This window comes from Schistocerca americana, chromosome 1, assembly GCF_021461395.2.
Source record: "Schistocerca americana isolate TAMUIC-IGC-003095 chromosome 1, iqSchAmer2.1, whole genome shotgun sequence".
NCBI classification, from domain to species: Eukaryota; Metazoa; Arthropoda; class Insecta; order Orthoptera; family Acrididae; genus Schistocerca; species Schistocerca americana.
In genome coordinates this window covers 190,013,525-190,026,777 of record NC_060119.1, presented here as the reverse complement: position 1 = coordinate 190,026,777, position 13,253 = coordinate 190,013,525, and the positions used below count along the sequence as shown (strand labels likewise).

The 13,253-nt window shown below is 38.8% G+C and overlaps 1 protein-coding gene across 1 annotated transcript in view; it reads left to right on the top strand.

Annotated features, from left to right (window-relative positions):
- The window catches only part of LOC124621914 (parkin coregulated gene protein homolog), a 92,312-nt gene extending 79,405 nt beyond the window's left edge, over window positions 1–12,907 (top strand). Inside the window, exon 4 of the mRNA XM_047147422.1 lies at window positions 11,766–12,907. Coding sequence (XP_047003378.1) covers window positions 11,766–11,926 — 161 coding nt within the window. The 3' untranslated portion in view covers window positions 11,927–12,907. The remainder of the gene's footprint in view (window positions 1–11,765) is intronic.
- Window positions 12,908–13,253: the final 346 nt, after the last annotated feature.

Below are 13,253 nucleotides of genomic sequence, written 5' to 3'. Positions count from 1 at the left end.
CTTCGATGACCAATCCACCTGTCGTGAAATATGCTATTCAATACCGCTTCAACCGCATGTGAGCTATGTGCCGGACATCCATCATGTTGGAAATACATCACAATTCTGTCATGCAGTGAAACATCTTGTAGTAACATCAGTAGAACATTACGTAGGCATACATTACACCATTTAGATTGCCATTGATAAAATGGGGCCAATTATCCTTCCTCCCATAATGCTGCATCGCACCGTACATTAATCCGCCAATGGCTCTGAGCACTATGGGACTTAACATCTGAGGTCATCAGTCCCCTAAACTTAGAACTACTTAAACCTAACTAACCTAAGGACATCACACACATCCATGCCTGAGGCAGGATTCGAATGTGCGACCGTAGCGGTCACGAGGTTCCAGACTGCAGTGCCTAGAACCACTCGGCCACACTGGCTGGCCAGGATCACTGATGTTCCACTTGTCGCAGTCATCATGGATTTTCTGTTGCCCAATAATGCATATTATGCCGGTTTACGTTACTCCTGCTGGTGAATGACGCTTCGTAGATAAATAAAACGCATGCAAAAAATCTGTCATCGTCCGGTAATTTCTCTTGTGCCCAGTGGCAGAACTGTACACGACGTTCAAAGTCATTGCCATGCAATTCTTGGTTCATAGAAATATGGTACGGGTGCAATCGATGTTGATGTAGCATTCTCAACACCGCCGTTTTTGAGATTCCCGATTCTCGCGCAATTTGTCTGCTACTGATGTGCGGATTAGCCGCAACAGCAGCTAAAACACCTACTTGGTCATCATCATTTGTTGCAGGTCCTTGTGGACGTTTCACATGTGGCTGAACACTTCCTGTTTCCTTAAATAATGTAACTATCCAGTGAACGGTCCGGACACTTGGATGATGTCATCCAGGGTACCGAGCAGCATACATAGCACACGCATGTTGGGCATTTTGAACATAACAGCCATACATCAACACGATATCGACCTTTTCTGAAATTGGTAAATGGTCGAATACAAATTGAACTGGTCATGTGACTGCCAGTGCATGGAAAGCAGTTTGCAGGTAAATTATGTATATGCAAATCCAAAAAAGATTGTTACGTAGTGCTCAAAAGACAACCGGCTACTGATATTTCAGTCCTAATGTCAAGCTGTACTCAGCTCACATGCCCAAGCATCACTTTGCCACCTAACAAGCCTTACTCTATCAGCATCCACCAGCAAAAAGACTCCAAAAACTTCCCTGAACTTCCCTGCACTCTCTCAGCTCCATTAGTCATGTGACCACTACGCTAGTCAAAACTCCCATATACAGCCAACCACATTTAGTCACAAAAGGTCATTTATATTTAACATTTAATCATATCCACTAAAATTATTTATCATAAAATTGAAAATATTCAGTTCACAATTGTTATAAAATTAACTTTTTTTTGTTTTTGGATCATTACATCCCCAGAATTCATATACACTAGTCAAGAGTCTTATTCTATTTATAGCTTCCATTTTGACACAGCATTATTCAAATGTTATTTTTCTGTTTATATATGTATATACCAATTTCTGACTCTCATTCAAAACATGGTCAAATCTTACATGGGTTGAAGTAGAACTGTTTCATTGTGGATGACTTGTCTTGACACATATTTTTTCTAAATCACTGTTCTCTCTCATCGGAAAATTATTTGTGAAATTTCCCACAGTACATATGTTCCAGCAGATGGCGCTACTGCAGCTGTGATATATATTATCATACGACACTGCCACCTGTTATCTTACAGGACCCCCATGTCATGAATGTGTTACCCCAGTGATGGCTGCACAAAGTAGCACCAAAACATCCAGTCCCATACAAAATACACACACACACAAATGTGCCACAGTGTGAATAGAAACTTCATGTGGCGAACAATTCAACACAGAAATAAAAGTTATATGTAGGTGAGTATACATCTAAACTCTAAGTGATGTCTACATTTTAAGCATGTTTATAAATTCAATAACAATTGATCTCTGTGGGGGCATCAATCAGATCAATTTTAATAGAATTGCCTATCTTCAATTCTCCATGTTATAGCACATCACTTCACTGGTTATGGCCTCACTGCAGTCTCCCAGTTGCTTCCTTGAGTTCCAGCTCCATCTGCCATTGGCAAGACCACCCCTCTTGCATAGAAGTACAGTCACCAGTACATTGTACTCTTCATCAGGCAAACCATGTCCTGACAAATATTTTAAAAAAATGACCCAAATAAGCAGTTGCCTGTAACTGTGATCCCATGGCTTCCCAGTGATCAGGCTACTGAACCCCATCCTGGTTTACCATGTGTCCACTGCATCAGCTCACAAGTGAAAGACGTTAAAGCACAGAGCAAAGTGAACAGACAAAATTTCAAACAAATGTAGATTCCTGATAATGAACCAATCTCAGAATCCGATTACCTCCACAGACTTCACAACTGATAAACATTTTATTTAAAGAGATAAATTATCTGCTATTTTTCAGCAGATACCCAAAGTCCCAGCTCATAGCATATATTATTATTACACTCATCACTATTTTTTTTGAATTACACATATATTTCCTCTTATAAAATGACATGAACTTCGATCAGCTCAACCGGGCTCTGGGTGCAACTTTCCTAGCCATACTAAGAACAATGCAGTGCCCCACATTTGCTTTCTTCATACATCCTGGTACAATTGCTCTTAAAAATACAGTCATCAGAATCCTCTTGTGTAGCAGTAAATCTGATGGTCAACATATATATAATGGCATGTTTTTACTGAGCATACTCCCAAAATAACAATTATATCTAAACAACATACATTATAATCCCTACAAAATTTCTTAAAATGTACACATTGAGTAATAAACATTTCAACATTGATACATTTACTTCTCTTAATAGAGTTAATTTTTTAATGTTCTCTGCCTTTTATCTATCCAAATACTGCTGAACTGTTTCTCTAGAAAGCAAGTATTAATCACCTCCCATAAAAACCTGTGATTCTGCTTCTACCTCAGGGCAAATTTCAGTAACAGCATTTCCATTACAATAACTATTTACTATTTCACTAACTCATTCAACATTAAAACCATGTTCACCAAGTATTACACCCTTTGGTACAGGTAGATCATCAATGTTACATCAATGGATGATGTAATGAAAATTCTATAGTACATACTTGATGAGTGGAAACCATTTTATAACAGTATCTGCCAGTAGGGAGAGAGGGATAAACAAGTTAGAGATAAAGTTTACCCACCGTTGCCTGCTTTGCTATATTTTGCTTCTGGCTGTATTTTGGGTACACTGTGAATAAATCTGTGTCCTCATAATTCGCTCTTTTATTGCTATGATGAATATAAGTAATGTTGTTGTTGTGGTCTTCAGTCCAGAGACTGGTTTGATGCAGCTCTACGTGCTACTCTATCCTGTTAAAGCTTCTTCATTTCCAAGTAACTACTCCAACCTACATCATTCTGAATCTGCTTATTGTATTCGTCTCTTGGTCTCCGTCTACGATTTTTACCCCCCATGCTGCTCTCCAATACTAAATTGGTGATCCCTTGATGCCTCAGAACATGTTCTAAAAACCAATTCCTTCTTCTAGACAAGTTGTGCCACAAATTCCTCTTCTCCCCAATTCTGTTCAGTACCTCCTCATTAGTTATGTGATCTACCCATCTAATCTTCAGGATTCTTGTGTAGCATCACATTTCGAAAGCTTCTATTCTCTTCTTGTCTAAACTACTTATCGTCCACGTTTCACATCCAAACGTGGATACACTCCATACAAATACTTTGAGAAAAGACTTCCCAACACTTAAATTTCACTTTTTCAGAAATGCTTTTCTTGTCATTGCCAGTCTACATTTTATATCCTCCTTACTTCGACCATCATCAGTTATTTTGCTTCCCAAATAGCTAAACTCATCTACTACTTTGAGTGTATCATTTCCTAATTTAATTCCCTCAGCATTACCTGATTTAATTAGACTACATTCCATCATCCTCGTTTTGTTTTTGTTGATGTTCATCTTATAGCCTCCTTCCAAGACACTGTCCATTCTGTTCAACTACTCTTCCGGATCCTTTGCTGTCTCTGACAGAACTACAGTGTCACTGGCAAACCTCAAAGTTTTTATTTCTTCTCCATGGATTTTAATTCCTTCTCCAAATTTTTCTTTGCCACTCTTACTGCTTGCTCAATGTATAGATTGAATAACATTGGGGATAAACTACAACCCTGTCTCACTCCCTTCCCAACCACTGCTTCCCTTTCATGCCCCTCGACTCTTATAACTGCCATCTGGTTTCTGTATAAATTATAGATAGCCTTTCAGTCCCTGTATTTTTGCCCTGCCACCTTCACAATTTGAAAGAGATCATTCCAGTCAACATTGTCTAAAGATTTCTCTAAGTCTACAAATGCTAGAAATGTAGGTTTGCCTTTCCTTAATCTATCTTATAAAGTAAGTCGTATGGTCAGTATTGCTTCACGTGTTCCAACATTTCTACAGAATCCAAACTGATCTTCCCCAAGGTCAGCTTCTACCAGTTTTTCCGTTTGTAAAGAATTTGTGTCAGTATTTTGCAGCCATGACTTATTAAACTGATAGTTCAGTAATTTTCACACCTGTCACCACTTGCTTTCTTTGGATTGGAATTATTATATTCTTCTTGAAGTCTGAGGATATTTTGCCTGTCTCATACATCTTGCTCACCAGATGGTACAGTTTTGTTAGGGCTGGCTCTCCCAAGGCTATCAGCAGTTCTAATGGAAATAAACTAGCATAATGCAATACTTACACTGCAAACAGAATGCTTGTTGCCTCATCAACATCATCTGGTTCCGAAAGAGATCATCTCCAGTAAATTCAGACTCTATTATTGACCACAGTCAGTAGCTAAACTATGTTGTAATGGTGCATATTGTTTCTTCATGGGGCCAATTGGTACATGGAAACTCCATGACGCCATCTTAAACTCATTGTATAGTAAAACAGGTTTTTGTCTCTCTTGAAATATTTGCGTTCTAGAACATGACCTCTTTTCCAACTCACCCATTCAACTGAAGTCCTCAGAAGTTGTAGTGGATGATCTTTCAACTCGTGGCTTTACTAAATACTACTTTCACATAATTATAGCTGACAAATTTAATGATTGCTCATTGGCTACTCAGTTCTTTTTAATTGCTTTTCACTACAGTGCTAGTAATGGCTTTTGCACTGCACCATAATCTTGGCTATCAATCATGTTTGTAAGGACAAAATTGTTACTTTATTCTTAGTTCATATTTAATTTATTATTCTCGTTCAATTTTCTTCCCTTTTCCGGCACAGAAGTGTTACTCAGTGCTGTCATATAACTATGAGTCAGAATTAGGTGTTCTGTGTTGTGTGTGAGAGTTTGTGAACAAATTTTCAGTTTCCATTAATCATTAATTCTGACCTTCTGCCTTTTACTTCAGTGGTCAGAACAACCATGCGGGATTCTTAGTCACTGCGGAATGCTACATGTCTGAATTTTCTCCTGCACTGGCAGTTATGAAGTTTTCTCAAATCCAACCTTCTACTAAATGTTGGAAAGTCCTTCTTTGTAAATGTGAATATACTGACCCTTGTTATATAATATTGAACGTCTTCACGCGCAACTCATGTACAGACAATTATAGGACATTAACTCTTCTCTGACATACAATCAGTACAACTCCATGCAGAACTGTGACAATAATGGTAAATTCTCTTCCTTGAGGTTACTCTAACTGTAACAGTCTTCTCTATTCCACAGCACATCTCATAGGAATGTCAAGGCACAGAATAAACTGCCTAACCAGCTAGCACTGTAACATGTAGCAAAAACTGCTCATGTCACTCCATCTTGAAGATGCAAAGCATTCAACCAAATCAGAATACATGCACAAACGGAAAAGCTAACTCCCAAACAGTATGTCATCACATATCACTTTACCAAAGTGATACATTTCACCACAGGATACGGCCATGGGAACCATGATAGGCCCTTTCCTATGGCATCATTTCAAGGGTCACATGGAGAGAACTTTCCTGGGATCTAAAAGCCTCAGTCCCTAGTTTGGATTAGACACATTGATGACATCTTTGCCATACGGGCTCATGTTGAGGCTGATCTGTTGAAATTTTTGGAATCTCTGAAAACAGTCTCCAATTAAATTTCGCAAGTTCTTTTTCTGCATCACATGCCATTTTCCTTGACATTGACTTCATCCTTATTCACATTTAAGCTGCAAACAACAGCAGTACTCACATGTTGACAGTTGCTATTGTTGGCATGTCAAACACTTCCTCTCATGCAGCCTTGGCATTCGAGGCGAACATATTTGTTCATATGCCCTCTTCCTCGGCTTTCATGGTGTGCAATTATCCCACAGTCTAATTCGTAAGCAGCTTTCCTGGGCCATAACATCAAAGCCTGGCACTGCTGATCCTCCAAAAACCAATTATGGAGTACACCTCTTGTCACTCAGCACTGTTCTGGTCTTGAATATATTAATCAACAAGGCTATGAATTCCTAAAATCTTGCCCTGAAATGAGGTCTATTTTGCTTGACATTTTGTCCACCACACCTAGAATATTTTTAAAAGACATCATTTTCACCATTGACTGTACTAAGTATTTATTTTTACAAAAGCAGTTTCAACCATAGGGCCATTGTCAAGTGATCTGCTGCAAACTACTCAGCTTCAGCACATGTCTCACTCTAAAAATCCTCTGATATTTACACGTCGCAATTGTATCTGAACCCTATAACAGTGTGAACTTCCTCAACATAAATTTCAAGAAACCATTGTCCTTGTACCTTGTTTAAATGTAAACAGAGACAACTGGCGTGAAGATATGTTTGCAGCACACCACTTGATAATGGCTCTAAGGCCAAAATTGAAATTATGAAACTAATACTTGATATAGTCAATGACGAAAATAAAGTTTTTAAAAAGTTCTACGTGACTGTGAACCCCTGCCATGAGAAGTTAATCACGACTAGAATAGTCTTATGTGCACCCTCCCTTCCCCCTCCCTCCCAATCTCTGCAATATCTTGATCATACCCCCTGCTCCTACTGCACCCTCTTCTCTACTCTAAGGCTCCTACCCCTGTGACTGTTCCCCTGTAAGACTTGCCTGATGCACCCTTGTACCACCGCCTATGCCAGCCCTGTAACTGGTGAAACATTTTATGAAAGGTAGAGCCACCTGTGAACACATGCAAACACTGTTCAGTCTTGTACCTTGGTACAGCTACCACCATGTTATCATTTTGAATGTATGGACATAGTCAGAGGGTGTATACTGGTAACAAATGATGTCCTGTTGCAGAGCACACTCTACAACATAACAGTCATGATTTCAGTGCCTGTTTCACCACATGTGCTACCTGAGTTCTTTCCCCTGTCACCACTTCCTCAGAATTACGCAGATGGGAACTGGTATCACACGTGCTTGGTTTTTGTCTCCCACAAGGCCAAAATTCATGTTAGTTTCTGCAGGCTAACCATTTATTTTTTGTAACTACCACTTATTTTTTCTAAATCTTTTATTTTCCAATCTGTCTATTACTTCCTGCCCCTCCCCAGTCTACCAGGTATAAGGCACTTAGGTTTCTGCTCTTGCAAAATGCTTTTCCAGTAATCTCTATCATGCTTACTATCCTCTCCTCCACCTGTAAGTTCTCAGGTTGTCAAGTCTCATCTGTTGGAGGCACCAGTGATCAGTCTTTCCCTCTCATCCTGTCGAATAAGTCTCCCCTGCCCCAGCGTTCTGAGCCACTTTTCCAAACCTCTCACCATTTCCTAAACCTTATAAGTCCATTTCTTCATCCCTCTTCCTTTCCCTTCAGCCCTTCACACAGGAGATAAAGCCAGTGGAAGCTGAAAGCTTGCACATTTATTTATATTTTGTACGTATTTTCTCCTGCCGCTGCTTGGTAAGTATATTTTCTATCTGTCATTGTATTATATTTTCAAACATTGATTATTTTGTGCTAATTGGCTGTTTAGCCAAAGTTGGGCACAATATTTAGCATTTGAAAAGACAATACCCAGAGCAGAAAAATGTAGGATGGATGCCTAAGGTCCATAGGTTTTACCATACATTTTTGAATGATGTTTTAAAGCTAGTCAATGTTTGTAGCAGAAGGCTACATCTGCACCCTATTTAATGCTAAATGAGCTAGCAAATAATGGGAATAAGACAATCTTGTGATCTCCTGGCCATAAGACATGTTCTACGTATCCCAAAAGCAAACAGGGTATCTATTTTATCTATTTAAAACATCAGTTCTCTTTCACAGAACACTCTGCCCATTTTGACTGCTGAGACCCTCTCACAATGCTGTGTTTGTTCTCCATTGTTGTGTTCATTTATAATCATCTCTTTACTTTTAACATAATGATTTTAAACCATTATTGATAAAGTACTTATAAAATTAAAAAGAGACATTAAAGGGTGTTCCGTGCTTACCTTGAAGAGGCTGCCCACTAGGAACAGCTTTTTTTTTTTCATTCTAAATATGTCTATCAGTAGTACTGCAGTTTAATTTTCTGAAGGTAAACACAGGGTGGCTGCTCCATCTCTTTTCTCAAGTGAACATGTCTGACAGAATAGACACCACACACTTGTTGAGACAATGGTCAAAAATATCAATTTTTGAAGGAACAACCAACACCATTGAAATAATTTGATAGTGAAAGTTGAAAATTTGCTCTGGACCAGAACATGACTCCCTCTTAACGCAAGTAGATGCCTTAACCAACTCGCAACTCGGCCAGACAGCCGGGCCACTGTACTTGATACAGCCACTGTATCAACAACTGTGTGGTGTCTGTTCTGTCGGACATGTCTTAAAAACACACATGGATGCATAACAGGGCCTGAGTCTCTTGCAGGAATACAGGCCTCACTGAGAACAAGTGGGTGAATGGACAGTGTGGACACTACTAGTGTGAGACAAGTTTAGAATTTGAGTCATACAGGAAGCATGTCTTGTTGGCCAGGGCAGATAAGGCAATTGCTTATATTAAGCAGGAGATATGTATACATGTCCTAGTCTGGCACAAATGTTAATCTTTCACCAATGGATTATTTTCATGCACAGTTGTGGCTGGAATTGGTCTTTCTTTCAAAATTTGGTATTAGATTTCTATCCGTCAGTACATGTGAAGGCAGTTGTGTATGCAGTGAATGTCAAAAACCTTGTACATCTCAGGAAGCACATTTTTTATGCTTGTGCTCACATTCTGGTACATGTGTGGTTTAAAGTCCATTAGGAATAGATACCAGAGATAACTATAACCGTACAATATGCTGAGATATCAAGCACATCCTGTAGCCTTTATACATTATAAATAGCATTTGTATTGTTCTGTGCAATATGAGACATAACTTAAGAATGGATAGAGCTATGCTCAAATGAAATACACTACTGTTTTTGTCGTGTAGTTCTCTGTGTCACATGATCCCCTATCCATTTGAGTAGCATCCAGGGTGGCAGCTTACAAAATGGTCTCCACATTGGTAACATAACCTCATAGGTTATTCTCCCTTTGGTCTCTCACATTATTTGGCTGTACATTTCTGTTTGTTCACCTTTTTTTCTCTTAGCAGGGTTGTTCCACAACTATGGACCACCCTGTCAAATTCTTCAAGTGAAGGTTGTATGTTTCTCAAAAAGCAGCAGTGGTCATATCTTGACTGACATGATTAAAACTAATACAGCAGAAATTAACATCATCAGATGAGATAATATGGCTGCTTCTACTTGTGGAATGTACAACTTTTACTTGAATGATTCTACATTAAAACAAACTGAACTTAAACACTATAATTTACTTATTGAAACAGCGTATCTGTATGAAAGTTAAACTCTCTGAATACCTAGAAAAGTAGAAGTAAACCAAGTGGAGAATTTCGTATCAAATAAAGTACAAATACTTTATCAACAGCTCCAAAGTCTACCACAAAGAAGACAAGCAGAACATTGGCCATAGAGATAAAATGGGGCAGGAAAACATGGAAAGAATACCGAACAACAAATATGATCTCCAATAACGTATAAATATTGCTTAACATGGTCTCTAATGACACAAAAGTATGAGCAATGAAAGTTTTTTCTCATTAGCATCATTTTCACATAAACCATCATCTTAGCCATTTGTAACTTTGCATGGCATCATTTGAAACCTGTTTGCACCCGACTCAATAAAGTACAGAATAGAGTGTGGTAGTCACAGTGTCAGATTTAATGAACATACAGAACTTCATTATTATATAATCCCAAACTTGTCTGTCTGCAAAATACAAACTGGTATTGCCCATAGCTAAAACTAGCTATTGTGGTCTTAACAAACAATTTGTAAAATAAGTTACTAAATATCTAGCACTAAATCATACAAGGCATGTTCAGAAACTAAGTGTACTAGATTTTTATTTTTTCTTAGAAAAAGTGTGATTGAAAAAAGTACAGGATATCGTTGATACACTTGTTGGCTATTTTCCCACATAAATCCTATCTCATTCAGTGCATGTGATGTGCCGTGGTGTCAGCTTCTTTATGCCCTCCTTGAAAAACTCTCCCGCCGCCTCCTTTCCTCACTTCAGAACCTCCCTCTGCATCTGCTTGTGAGTTGATGGTCAGGGAGGTGAAAACATGATAATCTGAAGGTGCTGAACCAGGAGTATAGATGGGCAGATGGGGGGAGTGGGAGGGGGGGGGGGGGGCAAAACATCCCCGTCAAATGAGTCCAAGAGCACCTTCAAGGTAAGGCTGTGTGAGGACAGGTGTTATTGTGCAACAGCCATACTCCTCTTGTCAGCATTCCTGTCCTTTTGTTTTGAGGTTTTTTAGGGTCTCACAATATCATTGTGAGTTGATGATCTTTCCGTGAGGCAGAAATTCAACCAAAATGCTGCATTTTTGGTTCCAAATTTGTTGTTTTTAATTTCTTGGTAGACGGGAATTGGTGCGATGCCATTGTGATGACTTATCTTTTTGCTTCAGGCTTATAATGAGCCATCCAAGTTTTATATCCAGTCACAATAGAGCTTAGAAAATCCTCACCTTTCAATTCAAGTTGCTCTAGAAACTCGCAGATGCTACTGACCCAGTATTTTTTGTGCTACTCTGCCAGCTATTCTGGGACCCATCTTGCAGAGTTTCTGGTATCCCAATATTTCTGTGAGTATCTCTTATAAGAGAGCTCTGGTGAATTGTGGAAACACTGCAGAAACTTCACAAACAGTTTCCACGATTTTATTTAGCAACTCGTCAGTCCAAATGGAAGTCCTTCCACTCATCTGTTCATCATGAACATTCGTTCTGCCTCCACAAACTCCCTACACCATTTAAACACACTCGTTGTGTTTGAAACACCTTCACTGTAAACCATTTTGACTCGCGAAAAAATTTTGATACACTCCATCTGCGAGTAGGAAGCGGATCAGAGCACATGGCTTGCACTTGGTGGGATTTTTTACTGACATCTTTCACACAACTGGACACCACAACATGAGTTTACACACTACTGTGTTCTTGACATGCTTGCTGTGGCCAGTGTTGACAACCAGAGCCCATTATGCTCACAGTACACTTACTTTCTGAACATGCTTTGTACTTCATATCTTTCACATATTTACTTGATTTTCAAATCCACACAGAGAATGTATTGATGCTTTTTTATTTCATGTCCTCAGTATTTTATATTGTGATGACATGTTCTATTTCAGTGAACTGTGGCGATGACATTGACTATACTCAAATGAAGCATGAGAATCTTGGCGATCTTATTCAAGAAACACTTGAAATTCTGGAAAGACATGGTGGAGATGATGCGTACATTAATATAAAATACATGGTGCCTACCTATGAATCCTGTGTTATGAATTAGAATGAGCAACCATAAGGAGACAAGGTTATTTGTAGGCAAAATAGATTTCATATACTGTTAACAGACTACAATTGTTATTACTGCACACTAGAATCACCAAATAAATTGTTATGTTTATTAAATTTTTCAGTACAATGTAATATATGTGTTCATAAATAAGTCATGGGTACTTGTTTAATTTCATGGGAGTTGGTTCACAAAACTTTTTATCTACTAGGTAAACTATGTATTAGTGAAAACAGGTAGATTAACACTGAAGGAAAAGAGAAATTGCTACTAACTGTAAAGTAAAGAGGACAGGTAAAGAAACTTATATAAAGCTTTCAGCCACTGCCATGATCAGCAAAAGAGAAACACACCATTCATACACACAAGCAAGCACACTGCATGCACACTTGACTACCAACCCTGGCTGCTTGGACCAGAATACAACTATCATGTAGAATGCAAGCAGCAATCTGGAGTGGGTGGCAAAGTGCAAGGGATAGTGGTGTAAGGGTGGGTGGAGAGGTGAATGCCGTCTCGTGGAGTGTGCAGGACTAGAACACCAACAAGCACAGTGTCAGGACATTGTGGGGCAAGGACATGGGGAAAAAAGGGACAAAAAGGAAAGGAGCAGGAAATTGTGGACAGGTGCATTTGGCAGCGGGTGACAAACAAAGAGGATGGGAGACAAGAATAGGGAGGAGATGATAGGACAGAGATGCGGGGACAGTATGTTACTGGAGGTTGAGGACTGGATAATTACCTGAGTAGAGAATGTATGTAAGGATAACTGTTGAGGAAAGTTGGTGATGAAGGGGAGGATCCAGATGGTTCAAGTAGTGAAGCAGCCATTGAAATCAAGCAGGTTATGTTCAGCTGCATGTTGTGCCACAAGGCTGTCTACTTAACATTGTTTGTATTCATAATTGTATAAAGTTTATTAAATGTTTGTCACATTGTACCTTGACAGAAGTGATAAATTACAGCAACATGATATACCATTATCTCAGTACTTACTTGCTTTCTGTGCATGTAAGAGAAGACTATTGGAAATGAATAGATCTCAACCACATACCACTGCTGTTCTTATTGAATAAATGTAATGTCCAACCCAAAGCTTGAAATTCACCACAACATTTATTGGATGCTATTGCCTGAATTTCATCAGGTTATTGGTTAATATACTTGGAAAGATATGTTATTGCCATACAATTCTGTTTCTTTTCTTTGTAAGAGGTAATATTTCAAAGTGGCTTTCAGGTTTACACTTAAATGAACATAAATACATTTAAGCTGCATGCAAGTGTGCCTTTGCTATATGAAATTCCACACATGCATTATT